Below are 23,116 nucleotides of genomic sequence, written 5' to 3'. Positions count from 1 at the left end.
CCCTTCCTCAGACTGAGAGTCAGGTGAGAGGGAAACTAGAGGTATGTAAAGGTTCAGAACAAATCAGAGACAGCACCGATGACCAAGGTAATGTAGAGCCCACAATAGTCCATTGTTGGCTGCAGATGAGGTAATAACGAAGACTGAGTTTAACTAGAGCCAATAGGTATTAATATTGGACTCTCTGCAGACATATAAAATTAATGAACGGTGCACTCAACATTGGCAGCAAACAGTAGGCATTAGAAGCATGAGGAACACAAAGTTGATGCACTGTTGTCAATTAGCGTCAACAGGCACTGTTCAATCACCCAGCCCCATTCCTGCATCCATTTTAAAGTGTTAAGGTGTGACGACATCAAACACAGCCCCAGGCTGTGTTAGCCAGAATTATGAACCATTTGGCATTTAAATATTTGTTGTATACCACGTTCTGTGTCAAAGATCATTGCAATTCATCTCATGCTACAACAGCTATAATTCTTTTCTCATTAATATACCTGAATAATGTATATAATGCAGTTCTGTGATTCCATTCAGCTTGTGACCAAATCACATCATAAAAATTATTAGGTTTGCGAAAAAAAATCTGCGGTTCAATTGCCGTAAAATTGAAAACCAATGCAGCCTTTGGATCGTTCAGTAGGATTCAGTTTCGTTCTAAATTACGCTCTGAATTTATGAATTCATCTCAATGCTTACTACCGAGATAAATGAGTTTTTTTTGTTCTAACTTTCTTCCCAGTGAACATTAGTCTATGAAATAAAATTGTGCTTTTTTAGTAATCTCATCTGAGAAGGGTCAAGGGGTCAAAAATGTTGGGAAGGCCCTTTCTTAGAGGGAAGGGCTTTCTTAATGGTCGTACTGTTGACTGGATGCTTACTGCCTAAGCTATGATTTTTGGAAGAATCAAAGCTGAAAATAGTCAATTCTCTATTAAATTCATTTTTTTACACTAGGGCATTCAGTGAATCCTCTCTTTACTGATGGAAACAACCTGGTACCAAGGAGCTGGGGCTGGATGCCCTAGACTAGTCCCACTTTTATTCAGTGCTTGCAGTATGATTTGGTGCAGACTAGTTCTGCCCTTCCTGTAACTCCATGCTTTAAGTGAGGAGGTCACATTGAAATACCTTAACTGACACTCTATAGCTCCAGGCTACTTTCTTTTTCTTGTTCTCAAAGAACCATGCAGAAATTACTAAAATCTAATTATTTTGCTGTTAATCAACTGCAGGTTGATTCCTGGAGCGTTCTTATCAGCATTAAACCACTTGGGGCGGAAAACATTATTCAATAGGCATTTAAGGATTTCTCACAAAAAGTTCTAAAAAAAATTGATTCTCTGAATTTTTATGCTAAAATATTATTGGAAATCAATACAAGCTGTGAAATAATTCTATATCAGTGTCCATCTGAAATGGCTATCGTTGGTAGATGGGTAAATTGTGATAAAATTGCATCGACTTGCTAAAAACACATATTTAATCCGAATAATTTTCAAGATCAGATTGTATAAGGTTCTGCCCGAAAACGCGGAAATAAATGTGCAAAATCATCTTTGATTTGCTTTCCTCAAGCAAAAATCTTGTAAAGTTTGATGTTTCTAAAATTAGTGAAGTTTTGAAAATTATTTAACTCGTTAAACAAATAAAAGCAATTTAGTTCAGAATTTGTTTCAACAATTGAAAAAAATTGTGAAAATTCTTTCAACAGAGATTTTGTCAATTTTGACAAACAACACTTTAACTTTTTCTATTTTCTCCCTGAAATCATGTTAGAGTTCCCCAGACACTATTCATTCTGTAATGGCTTATCCTATGCTCTAAGCATGTGAGCCGTGAATATTAATTTGATTTTTTTGTAAGTTTACTGCTGTGTTATAACCTACACGTAACGATACAGTCAAAGATATGAATTTTCTTTTGGTAGTCAAGGAATATTGGTTTGGATCCTGACAAGATACCTAAGTTGGAAAAGGGTACAGAGAAGGTTTACAGGGAGGATGTTGCCAGGACTCGAGGACCAGAGCTATAGGGAGAGGTAGAGCAGGCTAGGACTTTATTCCTTGGAGCGCAGGCGGATGAGGTGTGATGTTATGGAGGTGTACAAAATCATGAGGGAATTAGAAAGGGCAAGTGCACAGTCTTTTATTCAGAATAGGGGAATCAAGAACCAGAAGACATAGGTTTGTGAGGGGGGAAAGATTTAATTGGAACCTGAGGGGCAACTTTTTTGCACAAAGAGTGGTGGGGTAAGGAATGAACTGCCAGAGGAGGTAGTTGAGGCAGATACAATCACAATGTTTAAAAGACAATTGGACACGTACATGGATAGGATAGGTTTAGAAAGATGTGGGCTAAATGCAGGCAGGTGGGACTAGTGTAGATGCGTCATGTTGGTCAGCGTGGGCAAGTTGGGCCGAAGGCCTGTTGCCACACTGTATGACTCTATGACTACATGACATGTCCTGCACTGTTCCCCACATTTTTGGCCATTTCAGTGACACAGAGAACAAATATATCGCACAGGTGCCCTGTTGCTGTCACACTACAGGATAATCAAAGAGTGTATTACTGATCCATTCTTCAAAGTTTGAGAATATCTTATTGATCCATTGAGCCAATATTCGGACAATAAAACATCGGGGCAACAAGCTGGGAGTTTGCAGCAATAATACTGACATTATTCCCTGAAATTGATACCAATATCTGCATTAAATCAATGATAATCCAAAGAAGATTCCAATTGATTTAGTCCTTCTCCTCATGCTGTGCTGTTTTCAGCTTTCAACAGAATTAAAGAAAATCAGTTTAATTGATGCAAACTTATGTAAGAGACTTGCTTTAAAATACAATCCATGGTTGCATGTCCAATTGATTTTGCTATCGTTTACTAAACTCTTCACCCTTATAAACTGATTGTTAGTTTAAGTTTAGTTTAGAAATACAACGTGGAAACAGGCCCTCTGACCCATCGAGTCCGCGCTGACCAATGATCACCCGCGCACTAGCTCGATCCTGGGACAATTTACCCAAGCCAATTAGCCAACAAACATTCATGTCTTCGGAATGTGGGAGGAAACCAGAGCACCCAGAGAAGACCCACGCGGTTTCAGGGAGAACGTACAAACTCCGTATGGACAGCATCCGTGGTCAGGATCAAACCAGGGTCACTGGCGCTGTAAGGCAGCAACTCTACCGCTGTGCCACTGTGCTGCCAATACATTTTATGAATGTTGATTGAAAACCTTCACATAAATGTTACAGAATATAATTGAGTTTAAAATAAGAAGCCAAATAACCACTATTCATTTATAGGAGCATGGAGGTTATTATTGAAATACATACAATACCACACCATGTCAAACGACACCATGTATTGCATATATTTCTGGTCTACATATTACAGGAAATATGCTATTGGATCGATGTTGGCATGGAGGAAATTGAAAAAAAAAATTGCTAGGGCTGGAAAAAGTTAGCTATGTGGAAGATTGAATAAGCTAAGTTGCTTGATTTGGAAGAGAGGTGGCTGGGAGAAGACTTAATTAAGGTGTATAAAATTGGACAGGCTAAATTGGTAGGTTAAATAATGACATATTTCTCTTAGCTGCAGGATAAAAATCTGATCTTTAAATAATTGGTTATATGATTAGAATAAGGTAATTAAAACTTCTACACCATGACATTGCTCGGGTTGTATACACACTGCCCAAGGGGGAAGCAGAGGCAGAAACACATTTAAACAGATCTTGGGTGTATATGTAAGGAGTTCTGACCTATGTGATGAAGATGAGATTAAGTTGGAGAGCTCTTTATGCAGTTCGGAATGGCAGATGCTGGTTCACACCGAAGATAGACACAAAATGCTGCAATAACTCAGCAGGTCAAGCAGTATCTCTGCAGAAAAGGAATAGGTGACATTTCAGGTTGGGACCCCCCTTCAGACTGAGTCTCAAGAAATCTTCAGTCTGAAGACAGGTCTCGACCTGAAACGCCGCCTATTTCTTGTCTCCAGAGATGCTGCCTGACCTGCTGAGTTACTCGAGCTTTTTGTGTCTATTTTGGATAGGTCTTCATTGATGCAAGCTGTTATCATGGGCTGAATGTCCTCCATATATGTTGTACCTTTTTTATGCCTATGGTATTTTATCATACCATAATCACTTGGGTATTAACCTTAAGTAGTACACAGTAAAATGTTTAATAGGCTAATTAAAAACTGTTTTTTCTCTTATTTGTGAATGTTTTAATATGTAATTGCCAATTCATCTTGTTCAATGGCATCACAACTGTTGGAGATCTGTTAAAATGATTGCCGCGAACATCAGAAACTGGGGAAATCCATGCCTCAAATGTTGCTAGATCTTTGTGGACAAAGTCAACAGAGTTGTTGCTTTGCTGTTCTGCTGAAGGATCAGACTGTCCCAGTGCGGGGTCTGCAAAAGGCTAGCATACAGCTACAGCAAGTTTAGTTTAGTTTAGTTTTAGTATAGAGATACAGAAAACAGGAAACAGGCCCTTCGGCCCACCGAGCCGGCACCAATCAGCGATCCCTGGACAAGTAAATAGGAAAGCTAAGGGAATATGATTGTTTATTTCCAGGGGGAATTAAATACTAATGTATGAAGATTATGTCGATTGTATAGAACCATGGTTGGCACAGTGACACAGTGGCGGAGTTGCTGCCTTACAGTGCCAGAGACCCGGGTTCGATCCTGAATAAGGGTGCTGTTTGTACAGAGATTGTATGTTCTCCGTGTGACCGCGTGGGCTTTCTCCAGATTGTCCGGTTTCCTCCCACATTACAAAGACGTGCAGATTTATAGGTTAATTGGCTTCGGTAAAACTGTAAATTGTCCCTAGTGTGTAGGATAGTGCTAGTGTACGGGGTGATCGCTAACCGGTGCGGATTCGGTGGGCCAAAGGGCCTGTTTCCGCGCTGTATCTCTAAAGTCTAAAGTATAGTCTTAATGATGAGTCCAGGTCTAAATTATTGCGTGCAGGATTGGTCTCCTTCAAAAATTAAGTGTGTTAATGCTTTGAATTAAATTTAGAGAAGGTTCATGCAGTCACTCAGTTAGGGCAGAATTGAAGCAGATTTATTTTTCTCTCCAAGACACATGAGCCTTTGAAACTCTTATCCACAGAGAATGAAGGGAGGAGTATCAAAATATGTTTAAAGGCAGATATTGGAGATATTTTGTAAACAAGGATATGAGAAGTTACTGTGAGTGGACAGGAATTGTAGAATGTAGAATTGAGACCACAATCAAGTCAGTCATGATATTAAATGGCAGGGCAGGCTTTAAGGCCGAATGGCCTACTCTTGATTATAATTCCAATGCTGGAAAGTCATGTTCAGTTTGGTTTATTGTCACATGTACCGAGATACAGTGAAAGGCTTTTGTTGCGTGCTATCCAGTCAGCAGAAAGACAATATATGATTACAAGCGAGCCATTTACAGTGTATAGATAGATACATGATAAGAGTTTAACGTTTAGTGCAAGGTAAAGCCAGCAAAGTCCGGTCAAGGACAGTCCGAGGGTCACCAATGAGGTAGACAGTAGTTCAGTACTACTCCTGATTGTGAAGTTTGGGCCATGGAAGTTGAAGGGTGCAAATCAGCACGAGGGAATTTAATTCCTCTTCAGGAATAAAATCTTGACTTGGGTATGGAATTCCTACTGGAAAAATCACCTTTCATTGACCGCTATTTTAGGTATCTGAAATCTAAATGTGACACTTAAATGCCCCTGTGAGTATGAAAGTTTCCAATTTTATCTGCTTAATCCTCTGCAAACTATATGTGGTTAATCCTGTATCAAAACTGTGCCTGGGGGGTGAACTGTAAAATTGAGAGGCTCAATCAATTTTGTGTGTAAACGTATGATATTATGCAACGTATCTTTTTGTATTTTTGTCATCTGAATGATCTGAGTTTAGCATGTTGACTGAGCAATATTTGAAGTAACTGGATCTGGAGTTAGTCGAAAGGCAATTGTAATTCTTTTCTCTTTTTGCCTTCCTTCAAATTAGGTACCAGACAAATGATTACAATTGAAAGCGTTGACTTACAATGTGTAATTTAAATGCTCAGGAGACAAAATTGGTCATTTAGACTGGAGGACTGGAAGTAATAAACACACAAATGAAGGTTGCTTTGAGGAATTATGAGAACTTATTTTCCTTGCATATTTTTCTTGCCGATCTTCTCTTTTCTAAAACTGCCAAAGAACAATTAGCACTTAATAAATTACATTAATGGACATTTAAGGTCATACTCTGATATTTTCTGAGGAACAGGAAACTTTAAAATATTTAATCCTTTGCCTGGCATTCCTCCAAACATATTAAGGTTTTGCCTGCGGGTGGGTTTATACAATTGAAAGAATACCACGACGCCTTAAGTTATAGAAATATTAAGTAGAGTGTGTATCAAGTTCCTCTTGAAAAAAAGTAGCTTTGTCCCCTCATAACGAAAAAAACATTGCCAATTAAAATGATTTTTGTGAGGATTTCACCTTTTCACTGTTACTTGATCTCAAAATTAGTCCAGAGATGTAAATTATCTTTGACAAGAAATTGCTCTTCAGTGGAGTATCCTATATCTGCTTATAAACTAGGGCCAAATTTATTTTTGATTGTTGCGTTATACATTTGAGGAAGATGCTATTGCGCGAATTTAAAAGTAAAAAACTATGCATTATAACGGAACATAAAATCAGCAGAGTGAAATTTGCAGGAACTGGCAATACCTTATTTTCCTTTTGTGTTGAGTATATCTGAAAGAAAGAGTATTTGTACAAAAAAAGTTAAATTATTCATACTGTATATGAACATTCTAATGTTAGCAAATTACGTGACAGAAATTGTCCTTGAATGCAATTCAAATATATCATCCAGCAATCGTTATGAATTTTTTTTCTGGAAAATAAATGAAGTGGCGCTTCTGTCTTGGCATTGAACAGCTGACGATGCGGAAGGGTCAGAGTTGAGTTGGGAGTTTAGTTTAGTTTAGGGATACAGCGCGGAAACAGACCCTTCGGCCCACCGTGTCCATGCTGACCCATTCACACTAGTTCCCTGTTATCCCAGAGAATTTAAGGAGGTTAAGGATTATGCTGTGGAGAAGTCAAGTGGACATAGAAACATAGAAACATAGAAAATAGGTGCAGGAGTAGGCCATTCGGCCCTTCGAGCCTGCACCGCCACTCAATATGATCATGGCTAATCATCCAGCTCAGTAACCTGTACTTGCCTTCTCTCCATACCCCCTGATCCCTTTAGCCACAAGGGCCACATCTAACTCCCTCTTAAATATAGCCAATGAACTGGCCTCAACTACCTTCTGTGGCAGAGAATTCCACAGACTCACCACTCTCTGTGTGAAGAAATGTTTTCTCATTTCGGTCCTAAAAGACTTCCCCCTTATCCTTAAGCTGTGACCCCTGGTTCTGGACAATCTTCCCGCATCTAGCCTCTCCAACCCCTTAAGAATTTTATATGGACAGGATTGCTGGAGCGATGTGCTTGTTCTTGTCCTTCCCTTGTGCTTGTGTCCACTGCTTGCTTTTGCATTCTTGCACAGTCATTGGGGAAACCTGTCTCACTCAATAGTAACCACTTTCATTTTTCTGGATACTCCACAAAATATGAGGAAATTCATTGTTGAACAATTTTTCGTGTTCTATTGATGCCCGTTTTGGACTGGGCTGATTTCCCCCAACTTCTCTCTGTAGAACCGAGGCAAGGTTCTACCTGCTGCTCTGAGCCCACATAGTCATGGCCCATTTCATAGAAACATAGAAACTTAGAAAATAGGTGTAGGAGGAGGCCATTTGGCCCTTCGAGCCAGCACCACCTTTCATTGTGATCATGGCTGATCATCCACAATCAGTAACATGTGCCTGCCTTCTCCCCACACCCCTTGATTCCACTAGTCCCTAGAGCTCTATCTAACTCTCTTTTAAATTCATCCAGTGTATTGGCCCACATTGCCTTCTGTGGCAGAGAATTCCACAAATTTACAACACTCTGGGTAAAAATGTATTTTCTCACCTCAGTTTTAAATAGCCTCCCCTTTATTCTTAGACTGTGGCCCCTGGTTCTGGACTCCCCCAACATTGGGAACATTTTTCCTGTATCTAGCTTGTCCAGTCCTTTTATATTTTTATATGTTTCTATAAGATCCCCTCTCATCCTTCTAAATTCCAGTGAATTTCATGGCCATGGCCCATTGCGAGGGAAACAAGCCTCTGCCCGACTCTCAATCTGAAGAAGGGTCTTGACCCGAAACGTCATCTATTCCTTTTTTCCAGGCATTCTGCCAGACCAGCTGAGTTACTCCAGCTTTTTGTGTTTATCTTCTATGAATGATCTATCTTTCCCTCTCAATCCCATTCGTCTGCCTTCTCCCCATACGAATAACCCTTACAATCAAATGTGCTCATAGATCTTGCTCAGGCTAAGTTTATATTCAGCGTAAACCAGCATCTTAAAAAAAAAAGGAAAAGGAAGCTATTTGAAAGCTTAAGGATAAGGGGGAAGTATTTTAGGACCAAGATGAGAAAACATTTCTTCACACAGAGAGTGGTGAGTCTGTGGAATTCTCTGCCACAGAAGGTAGTTGAGGCCAGTTCATTGGCTATATTTAAGAGGGAGTTAGATGTGGCCCTTGTGGCTAAAGGGATCAGGAGGTATGGAGAGAAGGCAGGTACAGATTACTGAGCTGGATGATCAGCCATGATCATAGAAAATAGGTGCAGGAGTAGGCCATTCGGCCCTTCGAGCCTGCACCGCCATTCAATATGATCATGGCTGATCATTCAGCTCAGTAGCCTGTACCTGCCTTCTCTCCATACCCCCTGATCCCTTTAGCAAAAAGGGCCACATCTAACTCCCTCTTAAATATAGCCAATGAACTGGCCTCAACTACCTTCTGTGGCAGAGAATTCCACAGACTCACCACTCTCTGTGTGAAGAAATGTTTTCTCATCATGGTTGGCAGGGAAAGAGAACCTTGGTGTTAGCAGAGAGGCAGCATTAATCTTTGTCGGCTGATTTGAGGTAAGAGAATTGAGGTCAATTAGGACCAGTGCGTTTGTATTATTCTGGCCCAGAAATTAATTATAGCGGATTGATTAGAATGGGGGTCAAGGGGTATGGGGAGAAGGCAGGAAAATGGGATTAGGAGGCAGCAATCAGCCATGATTGAATGGCGGAGTAGACTCGATGGGCCGAATGGCCTAATTCTACTCCTGTAACATGTGTACTTGTGAACATAGGTGATGTTTTGGGTAGGGCCCTTCTTCAGACATCTGCCGTCCTAACCCGAAACATCACCTATCCATGTTCTCCAGAGATGCTACCTGATGTACTGAAGGATACCAGCGCTTTGTGTCGATCTTTTAAATATCATGCAGGTATTCTTCACTGCGTGAGTGGCGAGGTAAATTAGCAGCACTTGGCAGAACAAGAAATGTATTTTGATGGTCTGATCCTGCAAAAATCTGGGCCTTATAAAATGTAGAACAGTAGAGTTTAGAGTTTGGAGAGACAACAGGGAAACCAGGCCCTTTGGCCCACCATGTCCGTGCTGACCATTGTTCCACACTATTTCTACGTTGTCCCACTTTCCCATCATTCTCTACACATTCGAGTCAACTCCTATAACTTGTGAACTTGTGAGAAAGAAGGAAATTCAGATTACACAAAAGGACACAAATTTCTGGAGTAGCTCAACATGTCAGGCAGCACCTCTGGAGAACATGGATAGTTGATGTTTCGGGTCGGGACCCTTCTTCAAAAACAAATTTGTAATTCTTCCACTTCTTGCTGCACCAGGAACTCATTATGTTTTAGATCAACAGAAATTATTCCACTCCTCAGAGGTTTATTCCTCAGAGGCTTGCAGTGCTAAAAGTGAAGAAATTATGCCACAGAAATGGTTGTCTTACAGTTTGTTTCATTTATTAATCACCACGTTGTGTTCTTTTCTCTTCCTTTGACTTGAAAATTAAATATAGGATTGAAAATATACTTCTGCATGACTGCATTTAGAGAAACAGTGCGGAAAGAGGTCCTTTGGCCCACCAAGTCCGCAACTACCAACGATCCCCACACATTAACACTATCCTACAAACCCTGGGGACAATTTACATTTATACCAAGCCAATTAAACTACAAACCTGTACGTCTTTGGAGTGTGGAAGGAAACCAAAAACCTCGGAGAAAACCCTCCCAGCTCACAGGGCGAAATTAGAAACTCCATACAGACAGCACCCACAGTCAGGATCAAACCTGGGTCTCTGGTGCTATAAGGCAGCAACTCTACCGCTGCGCCACCATGCCGCATGATGTATTCCATTGTTCAATTCACAAAGAATTCCCAATGAGGTTGCACCATTCCATATTTGGGATCGCAATCCACTGGATCGTGACCAGTAGAAAGTGCACTGAAAAGTGCACCATTCGAGCTATATTTTAACAAAATGCACAAAATTGCATTAAAATGAGTCTTGGTATATTGGTAATGGTTTCATTTTTGCATCTCTTTCCAGGTTATGGGACTCTTGCCTAATCCTGGTGGTGTTCCACATCAACCACAAACTGACTATGCCCTGTCACCACTAACGGGAGGCTTGGAGCCATCGACTTCTGTTTCTGCCAGCTGCAGTCAGAGGCTGGACCCGATGAAGCCTCTGGACAGCTTGCCCACCACCCAGTCCTATTGCCCATCAACCTACAGCTCCTCAGGTTATAGCATGGATCCAGTAGCAGGATACCAGTATGGACAATATGGGCAAAGTAAGTGCCATGTAAACCTAAGCAATACATTCAGCTATAAAAATACATACCCGCCCCATCCTTCATCGATCTGCATCAAGATGTGTGACTCGGTATACAAACTTTGATTATGAATGAACTCAATGCGACTTTATTAGTCTTGTGAAAATAAATAATTACAAAACATATTGCTCCTCTAGTTTGGTTTGGCACTTAGTGCGACATCCCAGCCAAATACACAGGCGGAGCATTCAAAACGTAATAAAAAGATAAACGTACATTTGTTCAACATTTATTTGACTCAGAGGAACCATGTTGAGGAGAGGGTCTTTCATTTAACTTAAAGACTTTGCAGGATTAATGTTATATTTCATTTGAGCAACAAAAGAAGGAGTGACATGTTTTATACTGTGCAGTTCTGGTATCTGAAAATTCAATGTCTTGCCCTGTATTTGGACAGCAGCCTACACATTGGATGTCTGCAATCAGCAACCTTTCACCCTTCAAGTTCAATTAGACTGCCAAAAGTCTGTTACCATGAAAATATTTAATCTCATGGCTGTAAACATCTGTCTTTAAAGCAAGTAGCCAGATAATACGTTATTTCTTATATTAGCTGGGCTGTAGATTTAATTAATTAATGAAGAACACTAACTGTTTAGTTATCTATAGGCTGTCCTATTATAGTTTTATTACAGATTTCTTTTGAACAAATATTTGCATGGAGCTATACTAACTAAAGCTTTGGCAAAATCTCCCTTATAATCCTTTATAGGTGACACAGTATCTGTCTTTAGTTGGCATGCAATACAAAAGTTCAATCCGTTACTTATAAAATGTGAATTTTCGCTGCATTGAAGTTTTTAGAATTGCATCATAATTTACTTCAGAAACACCAGTTTTATGCAACGTTATTATAGGAATTGAAATCTTTCCCCCACCTCCTACACCTTTTAACACACTGGTTAACAGCATTCAGTGATATTCTGTGTATGATATATGAACAGTTGTTAAATGATTTTAAATAGACAAATCCATCAAAAAAGAATGCATGAAGGATGTAACATGAACATATTATTCTATGTACACAGTGGAATGTCAAACTTTCTTATTGCACACTGTATTATTTTTGTACTTCTGAAGGCTTAAAGATGCTGCAATTGAAATATTAATGTTAATTAGTAAATCTTTCCTCTTAAGGCCGCCTTCCTCCACAAATATCAAGCTAAACAAATCTGTGGTTGCAATTAGTGTTACTTGTTAATAAAAAAACTAGAGAGATAGTACAAATGGAATGAAACTTAATTTTGGCAAGATGAGCTTTTGTCAAAAGAGATCACTGGAAATTGAGTTAGATCACACAGGTAATGGGTACAAAATATCCCGAAAAAAACATTGCAACGCACTTAAAAACTTCAGCCGATTCCTAACAAAATGATTTTGTTGAAGGGCTGAGTTAAGGCACTCTATATGTAATTATCTTCAGTGCTGTCAGCAGCATCTTGATATGATTAATTGCCAGGACCTAATATATGCTTGCCATTTATGTGGAACCTAAGGCCAAGGTCTGTCAAGAAATAAAGCAGCCACTGGAATGTCACTATTAAAAACACATGTTCTGAGAAAGGCCAAATCAGGCATCATCTTGGACAATATTCCTGGATCCGCGTGGTTCTGTCAAACTTGTCCTAATATAAACAAAGTAACCCTCGTAGTTTTGGCAGGTCATGATTAGCCCTGACAACAGTGTACCTGCCTTTGACGTGGCCCCTTGCAACGATGTTGTCACAAGAAGCATTCCTAAGTTTCTTTTACTTCCATTACAGGTGCCTTTCATTATCTGCCGCCAGATATAGCATGAGGGGAAAAAGTCCATAAAAGTTGAAACAACCCTTGTTCTGGATCCACAAACATAATGGGACCATGGTACCCACAACAGTTGGATCTGTTCCCCAGAAACAGACCAACTCTTGTCTTTCTCTGATAATAGTTTTCATTTGTGATCATAGGATGAGCCCCATGTTCTGAGTTTCAGTTTAAATAGTACTTCTGTTGCCTGAGATTCGCCTACGCTGTTTAAAGATGAAGATCAAGAAAATTCCCATTCATCCCCAATATTCACCCGTAATTGAAGAAATACAGCAAGCATTCAGTAAATGTCACAGACTATGATATTCCTCAGGCATTAATTACCTATGTATAACTTGATCAGGAGTACAGTGAAAAAACTGATGCGGAAGGCTTCCTATTACTAACAATTTAAGTAAGTCTTCAAATGGTCCGATCTCACAAACGGAAACAATTACACTTTAAAACGTCTTATCCATTAAAATATGACTTACAGACAGAGTATTTTGTGAGTGTTTTATAGTACTTTACCGGGCTTTCAGATCTCGGCTAATGCCCTGCGTGACAGCTATTTGTTGCATTGCTCCCTGTTTACAAGTCACCAAAGCATCAAATGATATCCATTTAGTCACCATCGACTCAACGATTCCTGTTAAATTTTGACATCCAGTGTGTCTTGCGCCCAAATTAACATTGAGGAGAGGCTTCGATGATCACCAAAGGGTTTTTTTTTCTCATGTCAAGAGACTTAACAATTACAGCTGTGGTACTTGAAGGAGAAATCAATGATTTGAACTACATCGTCAATCTTTAAAATGTAAATGCTGATCACGAGAAACACTTGTTTCTATTCTGATAATGGATGAGTTAAAATAACCCAAGCAAAAGGCCACGTGAGAGGGGAGAAGGATGTCTCTTATTCAGAAATAAATGGAGCGGTTTAAAGTTCTATAATTAGATACAATATCAACGTGCATTCAATGCAAAACAAAATAAAAGCAACAAACTAACTCCAGCTTTAGTGATGAAACTGCAATGTGCAATATTATGCACTTCTACATCTGCCACAGTATTTCTTGAAAGTAATGTACTGTATTCTATATTTTCTTGATATTCCTGTAATTTAATTGGTTGGTTATATAAGATGTTTACTGACAGGTGTTTTGGTCATTGTTAACAATATTCAAGATCGAAACAATATACATTCCATCGATATTGTACATAAAATTCTCCACATAAAAATCTGATGTGTAGAAAAAAGTGTGTAAGTTTATATCACCGACTGAAAAACCATATCTTATTTTAGTAAGACTAGAGGTAAGGTATGTAAAGGTAGCAGGAATTTCAGAAGTCGTGTATGAACGGATTATTACTGCTATCCTGCTAAATGTTCTCAAGCTTAGTGGCATTTTTGGATATTGTCAAACGTCCACAGGTATGGTTTCAGAGTCACACATTAAGTTTGATAGCTGGATGTTTATATACGTGTAGGCGTTTGTGGAAACATTTCCCCATGACTTTGTCCATGAACTTAATTATGATCATGATATCGTCCTGTTACGTTGCTGCATTGCAACATAGACTTTTCTAGAGAGGTTATTATTTATTCCTATATATTCAACTATTTTAGAAATTAGCATGTATCTCATGATGTGTACATTTTTGCTTAGAATGTAGAAACAAATTGGATAATTACTGCCATTATGTACGATGATTAGATGATGTGACCTCTTCTGACACATTCTGGTTTTATAGGGCGCTGACGCTGAATGGAACTGAATGGTTTGTAGCGTCTGCCATCCATTCTTCTGTTTGTCATTTGACTGCAAAATACAGCCTTGATGTAAAGATTCTCTTTCCTGTACAAACACAGTGAATATTTACTATTTATAATAAAAAATAAACAGCTAAGGAAATCAATCGTTTGAATACGAGTCCCATTTATCACATATGCCGGACAATTATCAACTTGCCTACCTGAACCTCAGAAAGCAACTGGGTATGAAATGGCTGCACTTCCACGTCACGATCTTCACTCATGTAGTGGCTGGTAATGTTCATTACTAATTCTTCTAAGTAATTGAAATATGGCAATTAAATTCAACTAGACCAAGTGGACCTGTTGGTCCCAAACCTCTTCTGCATTGGTGTAGCACCCTCTCCTACCCTCCCCCCTCCCCCTCCCCCTCCCCACCCATCACCCCCACATATATTGCATATATCTGGAGCTCCAGCCTACAGGAGTCATGATTACCTTTAAAAACCCACCAACATTGGACACTAATCTGGATAGACTTAGAAGAGTACTAGACCAAGTGGACCTGTTGGGCCCAAACTTCTCCTGCATTGGTGCAACACCCTCTCCTCCCCCCCTCCCCTCTAGGGGGGAGGGGAAGGGGGGGAGGAGAGTGTGTTGCACCAATGCAGGAGAAGTTTGGGCCCAACGGGTCCACTTGGTCTAGTACCCTTTTAAGTCTATCCTGGTTAGTGTCCAATGTTGGTGTTTTTTTAAGGTGATCATGACTCCTGTAGGCTGGAGCTCCAGACATATGCAATATATGTGCAGGAGAGACCGATGAAGATGAAGGAAGGAGAATGGGCAATCTCTCAGAGTACTTAATTTTTGTAGATGGCACATCAGCACATCCATTCAGGTTGCTCACCTTATGGGCAGGTGACCTAGATCAAAGATCACAGACCATGCAACTGTCAAACAATTAAAACTTTAAACAGCATTCTCAATATTACAGATACTTTAAAACATTCAGAGCCATTTATAAAAATACTTTAAAAAACAATACAAAAAATAAAAACAATCTAAGTTTATCCATCTTTTCCTTATCACTAATGCATTCCATTGCAGGCAACATCCTAGTGAACCTCTTCTGTACCCTCTCCAAAGCCTCCACATCCTTTGTATAGAATGGTAACCAGAACTGCACACAATACTCCAAATGTGGTCTCACCATAGTTTTATATAGCTGCAATATGACTCAATTCCCTGACCAATGAAGGCAGACATAAAGCAAGTGCACAAGGCTTATTTTAAGAGGGGTCTGTCAGCACAGCACAGTGGCACAGCTAATAGAGCCATTACCTTAGAGAGCCATAGATCTTGATTTGACCGAATATAGTTTGCGTGTGTTCCCCGTGATTGCATACATTTCCTCGGTGTCTTCCGGTTTCCTTGCACATCCCAAAAACCTGTGGGGTGGTAGGTTAATTGGCCATTGTAAATTGTCTCCAATATGTAGGCGAGCGGCAGAGTGCTCATGAAAATGTGGTGAGACTAAAACATAGGGCTTGATTCGTGATCAGTGTGAACGGACGGTTGATGGTTGGCATTAACTCGATGGGCCGAAGGGCCTGTTTCAGTGCTGTATGTCTCTCCATAACTCTCTAAAATGGTTCTCAACCTCATCCTGAAGGGAAAAGCACAAAGGTAACATGGGTATATTCAACAATGTCATACAAACAGGTTACAATTTATTGTCTAGGAAATACGCCAAATATTTACTTCCTCCAGAAGGGAAAAAAAGATCTAAATAACTCGCCCTTCTTAACAAATGATATAAAGAACAAAGGTAATAGCCTTGATATAAATGACATCTATGCTTTAGGCAGGCTGATACGGCTAGAAACAAATTTTCTGGGGCAGATGTTGTTTATCCCAATATTGAAGGAGATGAAGCACAAACATTAATAATGGTTAAGACCAAGTGGACCCGTTGGGCCCAAACCTCTCCTGCATTGGTGCAGCACCCTGTCCTACCCCCTCCCCTCTCTCCTCAACCCCCCTCCCTCCCTCCTCACCTCCCCCTCCCCCCCTTTTAAACTTTAAAATGTGAATAACTTTAAAAATATAACACCGATTTCGATAAAACTACTTGCATTATCACTAAAGTGACAATGGTGAGTAAGGTGGGCCTAAAATTGTTGCGCTATCGTGTACCGTTTTGGCTGAAGTTCAGTCACAAACAAGATAACAAACGAGAGCTTTAGTATATAGATGAGGGAGTCACTGACCACTGGGATGTACTAAATAGGAAACAGGTTCATGTGGTGTTGATATTCAACTTTGGATTAGTTTATATCTCTCGTTTCCCTTATCCCTAACCAGTCTGAAGATGGGTCTCGACCTGAAACGTTACCCATTCCTTCTTTCCAGAGAAGCTGCTTGTCCCACTGAGTTACTCCAGCTTTTTGTGTCTGTCTTTGGTATAGTTTAGTTTAGAGCTACAGAACAAATTCAAGCCATTTGGCCCGCCGAGTTTCAGTGATCTCCACATTCTAACACTATCCTACACACGTTAGGGACAATTTACAATGATACCAAGCCAATTAGCCTACAAACCTGAACGTCTTTGGAGTGTGGGAGGAAACCGGAGATCCCGGAGAAAACCCACAAGGGTCACGGGGAGGTAGACACAAAATGCTGGATTAACTCAGCGGGACAGGCAGCATCTCTGGAGAAAAGGAATGGGTGACGTTTCGGGTTGAGGCCCTTCTTCAGGTTCACGGGGATAACGTACAAACTCTGTACAGACAGCACCCGTAGTGAGAATCGAACCTGGATCTCTGGCGCTGAAAGGCAGCAACTCTACCGCTGTGCCACCATCCCGCTCATTAAACTGGAATAACAAATCAAGAAAAACAACAACAATCCTGTAAATTTAGAAGGATGAGAGGGGATCTTATCGAAAAATATAAGATTATTAAGGGGTTGGACACGTTAGAGGCAGGAAACATGTTCCCAATGTTGGGGGAATCAAGAACAAGGGGCCACAGTTTAAGAATAAGGGGTAGGCCATTTAGAACTGAGATGAGGAAAAACTTTTTCAGTCAGAGAGTTGTGAATCTGTGGAATTCTCTGCCTCAGAAGGCAGTGGAGGCCAATTCTCTGAATGCATTCAAGAGAGAGCTAGATAGAGCTCTTAAGGATAGCGGAGTCAGGGGGTATGGGGAGAAGGCAGGAACGGGGTACTGATTGAGAATGATCAGCCAAGATCGTGCTGGCTCGAAGGGCCGAATGGCCTCCTCCTGCACCTATTGTCTATTGTCTTTCTTCAATTTCACAGGAAGTATTTGAACTGATTCTCAGCTGTAGATTTTGGGGAGTATCTACACAACAATAGGCTGGTGAGCATCTCCCCTGACGATCAGAGGGGATTGATCTTGTGAGCAATCTCTTTGATATGTGAAGACATGACAACTCGGGTTGCCTAGAAAATCTAACACCTTCATTTATCTATATTTCCAATTGATTAAACTCAAAATGAAAGTTTAATTAAATTCAACATTTCATTTGTTTTTGAGATGCAGCATGGGAACAGACCATCAGCCCACTGTGTTCATGCCGACCATCGGTCATCTGTTCACATTAGTTCTATGTCATCCCATTTTCATATCGTACACACGAGGGGCAATTTACTGATGCCAATTAACCAACAAACCAGACATCTTTGGGATGTGGGAGGAAACCGGAGCACCCGGTGGAAACCCATGGAAACCACAGGGGGAACGTACAAACTCCACACAGAGAACACCCGAGGTCAAGAGCGAACCCGGGTCTCTGGTGCTGTGAGGCAGCAACTTTACCACTGTGCCACTGAAGACAGATAATAAATTGGATGAAAGTTGAAGTGCAAAAAGGACACGTGGAGACTCCTGAAAATGAGGGGTAGGTGTAAGTGCTGCAGAGCTCACTATCCCCTTCCTTATACACTCAAAAGCTAAAAGATGTAGCTGAACTTAATGGTGATGCTGCACTTCACAGGAATGATCAGTATAGCTGAAGAAACCTATAAAAAGAATTGAACTAAATTTGTACGTGGCAGGAAAAGTTGCCAAGAAAATAGATTTTAGATTTTTAGATGCCCAGAAAATAGATTTTAGATTTTTAGATTTAGAGATACAGTGCAGAAACAGGCCCATCGGCCCACCGGGTCCGCGCCGCCCAGCGATCCCCGCACACTAACACTATCCTACACCCACTAGGGATAATTTTTACATTTGCCCAGCCAATTAACCTACATACCTGTACGTCGTTGGAGTGTGGGAGGAAACCGAAGATCTCGGAGAAAACCCACGCAGGTCACGGGGAAAACGTACAAACTCCGTACAGACGGCGCCCATAGTCAGGATCAAACCTGAGTCTCCGGCACTGCATTCGCTGTAAGGCAGCAATTCTACCGCTGCGCCACCGTGCTGCAGATGAACTGTATAGTCCATATATGGTACTGAAATGGCTTCAAATGAATTAGTCTCATTGCTCAATTTGAAATTAATATGGAAAACCACTTAATAAAATCATTTGAGCTAAAGGCAAAAACTAAAAGCTTGAGGAATTAATGAATTTGCAAACAAACAGAGCTGTTCATGTAACATAGAAACATAGAAAATAGGTGGAGGAGGAGGCCATTTGGCCCTTCGAGCCAGCACCGCCATTCATTGTGATCATGGCTGATCATCCACAATCAGTAACCGGTGCCTGCCTTCTCCCCATATCCCTTGATTCCACTAGCCCCTAGAGCTCTATCTAACTCTCTTTTAAATTCATCCAGTGATTTGGCTTCCACTGCCCTCTGTGGCAGAGAATTCCACAAATTCACAACTCTCTGGGTGAAAAAGTTTCTTCTCACCTGAGCTTCACATGGCCTCCCCTTTTTCTTAGACTGTATCCCCTGGTTCTGGACTCCCCCAACATTGGGAACATTTTTCCTGCATCTAGCTTATCCAGTCCTTTTTAAATTTTATACGTCTCTATAAGATCCCCTCTCATCCTTCTAAACTCCAGTGAATACAGAATACACAATCTTTTGTATTGTGCAAAATTGCACAGCACTGTCAGGAAGGGAATGCTGGTGAAAAGAGTTGCGGGTAGAACAAAGCATGGCAAGTGATAGGTGGATACAGGCGAGGGAGGTTTGGTTGGCAGATGGGAGGAGTAAGTGGCAAAGGTTAGAGGTGCAAAGGAGACAAAAGGGTGTCAGATAAGGGGAAAAGAGGGGAAGTGAAATGTAAAGCCAGTGGGAGGGATGCAGGTGGAAGTGGACAGGGGAGATAAGGGACTCAGGGATGGGCTATGAGTGGGAAAAAGAGGAGAAAAGAGCAATGTGCCTGAGCAGGATAGTGGGAGAAATGCATGTGCACTAGGGTGCGGAGGTTGACAGGAAAGAGCGAGGGAGAGGTGGTGCAGGTTGTTACTTTAAATAGGAGAATGCAATGCTCATATCGTTGGGATATAAGCTACCAAAGCAGAGAATGTGGTGCTGTTCCCATAGTTTGTGTGTAGCCTCACTACATTTCATAAGTTATAGGAGCAGAATTAGGCTATTTGGCCCATCAAGTCTACTCCGCCATTCAATCATGGTTTCTAATTTATCTATCTATCTGACCCTCTCAACTCCATTCACCTGCCGTTCACCCCATAACCCCCGACACCCATACAATCAGTATGGCAATCGAGGAGGCCAATGACAGGAAGTTGTTGCATTGTGTTGAGTTCTGGTCACTGAAAAACAAAGGAGGCACTCCTGAATTAAAGGCGGTGCAGTGGAAGGCCGCATAACTAACTGTGTAAGTGATCTGTGGGAAAATGGGACTATCTTAGATGGGGTGTCTTGGCAGGCATGGAAGAGTTGGGCCGAAGGGGCTGTTTCTGTGCTGTATAACATATGAGGAAAGATGAAAAAAACATGGGCCCTTCAACCTTGAAAGGAAGTTTCCAGGAGATGATCTTGTAGAATTATTTAAGGCAGTAAGTTCACGGAAAATCTGTGGAATTCATTGCCACCGAAGGTTGTGAAGGCCAAGTGAATGGATATTTTTAATTCGGAGATTGACAGATTTTTGATTAGTAAGGGTGTCAGCGGTTATGAGGCGAAGGCAGGAGAATGAGGTTGAGAGGGAAAGATAGATCAGCCATGATTGAATGGTGGAGTAGACCTGATGGGCCGAATGGCCTAATTCTGCTGCTAGAACTTATGAATTTATGAAAAGGAAAATCCATTTAATTCACATTATCCATAAGATACACGCTCAAACTAGAAGAATTAAGGTCCCGTATTTTTGTTTTTTGTTTAACGAATACTTTGCAGTTGTGCTCAGATCACACTTTTTTTTGTTTTATGAATAAATTATATCTTGCATCCTTTCCATTTGGCAGTACAACTGGAACTGTCCTGAGTTCATCTTAGTCCTGCCAATACTCTAGTATGTTCCCTTCCTTTGGGAATAACTCAGATCTTTTGCATTAATACTTTAAAAGACAAACTAAATTCCTGTAATCTCGCATCCACTGTGAAATATTTCAATAATATAGTCATTAAGTGAGTTTCATAATTTAATAATTGAAGGAGAACTGGTGTCGTAACACCCAAGTCATCAACCAACGTATTTTATTGTCAATTTGAAGTTATAAAAGACTATTTATCTGGAGAGCTAAGTTGGATCTTTGTTACCAATGAGAGTCAGAACTCTTCGGTGTTCTTTTATTTCTAATAGAATATTCTATGTCGCAATACAAAACAGATTTGGTGGTCTTCCAAACTTGAAAAAGATTGAAACTTTTGACCCCATTTGGTCACCATAGCAACAGAGGAATTCTTCCAAGCATATTGGAAGATTTAAATCTCACTTTATACTTCAGATTGCTCGCCCAGTCAACCTGCGTTGATATCACCCCGCAGAGCCAGACAAGCCAGCAGGAAGAGAAATGGCCGCAGCCAAGATGCCCAACTGTAGACGAGGCACTCGGCTGAGCACAGATAAGGTGGGTTGGTGAGGAAGATGATGGGATTTTAGAGCAAGAAGAGCAGGATTTTCCTCAGTTGTTCCATGTTTTGTACCACCTTGTTCTGCAACTGGTCTTAGAGTCGTAGAGCTATACAATATAAAAATAGATCCTTCGGCCCACCTTCTCCATGCTGACCAAGTTGCCATATTGGGCTAGTCCCATCTGCTTGCATTTGGCCCATAGCCAGTTCAACCGCTCCTATCTACATGTCTGTCCATATGCCTATAAAAGTCATAATGGTAGGTTAATTGACTTCTGTAAATTGATCTTAGTGTGTTGGATAGAATAGTGGACGGGGTGATTGCTGGTTGGCGCGGACTCGATGGGCCGAAGGGCCTGTTTCCACGCTGTATCTCTAAAACTAAACAAAACAAGGCTCCCTAAACTTGCCAGCTTTGCCCTTCACCCTGACAGTAACATGCTGCCCCTATACTCTCGCTATATCACTTTTGAAACCCTACATTTACCAGCCGTTCATTACCTTAAAACAGACTCTCCTATCGACCTCTACAAGTTCCTGCCTAATTGACTTTGTCCCAATTTAAGACCTTGACCCTTGGGCGTCCTCTATAACTACTTTAAAGCTAATTGAATTATAATCACTGGTCCCAAGTTGCTCCCCCACTGACACCTCAGTGAGATGAGAAACTCTTCATAGCTTCAGGTGTATCAGATCTGAGAAGATAAGAGCACATTAGCGTTAGGAGAATGGCGCTGCAGTGGTTTCATGACATGACGAGCAATCCAGAGACCTGAACTAATAATTCTGAGAAAAACATTCAAATCCCACCACTGCAAAAATGAAATTTAACATTCAATTAATTAAATAATGTGGACCATTAACTACAATTGTATCAAAGTGTAATAAATTGCCTGCAAATGTGCCCCCATACCTGGTCGGATCCACAATAACGTGATGAACTTTTCACTGTCACCCGAAATAGCCAAACAAGTCATTCAGTTGCATCAAAACTCTAAATATGGAGAGTCTGTATGAATGAAACCAAATGGATCGATCATCATCAGACCTGGCAGTCTATGATATGAGTAAGCCCTCCTCATGAACAATTAGAGAGGGTATCTAACTTGGACAAGATGTCCCCTAGCCTAGCTGCACAATAATCTCACACTGTAGTGGCAAGGAACACAAGGAATCGATGTCCTCCAGGTTACTGGCTGACCTGCTGAGCCACTCCAGCACGTTGTGTTCCACACAAGATTCCAGCTGGAATCGTGCGGAGAACACAAAGTGCTGGAGCAGGTCAGCAGGCCAGTCAACATCCCTGGAGGACATCGATAGGTGGTGTTTGGGATCGGGACCCTTCTTCAGACCTCACTTTTGTCCTTGCATTGTCCTATTCACTGAATAATATCTGACAGACAACAGGCCAGATTCCTCCGCAGTCTGTGAGTATATTCTGTCCCTTCAGCAGACCGACCCACCGCACGTAGTCCTTCATTCTGATCCCATGCCATCAGGGACGGGATGCAATGCAATCAGGGATGGGAAAGCAGTGACGGGATTGGTCAAAGTCAGCATGGATTTATGAAGGGCTTAAATCTTCATATGATTCATGAAGATTCATGATTGACTAATCTTTTGGAATTTTTTGAGGATGTAACAAGTAGAACAAGTAACAAGGGAGAGTCAGTGGATGTGGTGTATCTGGATTTTCAAA

The 23,116-nt window shown here is 40.9% G+C and overlaps 1 protein-coding gene across 3 annotated transcripts in view; it reads left to right on the top strand.

Moving 5' to 3' along the window:
- Nucleotides 1-14,544, top strand: part of LOC144599661 (paired box protein Pax-3-like) — a 103,509-nt gene extending 88,965 nt beyond the window's left edge. For all 3 annotated transcript variants that reach the window (XM_078410827.1, XM_078410829.1, XM_078410830.1), the window contains exon 8: nt 10,567-14,544. In XM_078410827.1, coding sequence (XP_078266953.1) covers nt 10,567-10,920 — 354 coding nt within the window. In that variant the 3' untranslated portion in view covers nt 10,921-14,544. The remainder of the gene's footprint in view (nt 1-10,566) is intronic.
- The last annotated feature ends 8,572 nt before the right edge of the window (nt 14,545-23,116 follow it).

Source organism: Rhinoraja longicauda, chromosome 13 (assembly GCF_053455715.1).
Source record: "Rhinoraja longicauda isolate Sanriku21f chromosome 13, sRhiLon1.1, whole genome shotgun sequence".
NCBI lineage: Eukaryota > Metazoa > Chordata > Chondrichthyes > Rajiformes > Arhynchobatidae > Rhinoraja > Rhinoraja longicauda.
The sequence above is the reverse complement of the archived record's forward strand: the minus strand, read 5'-3'. Positions and strand labels throughout refer to the sequence as shown.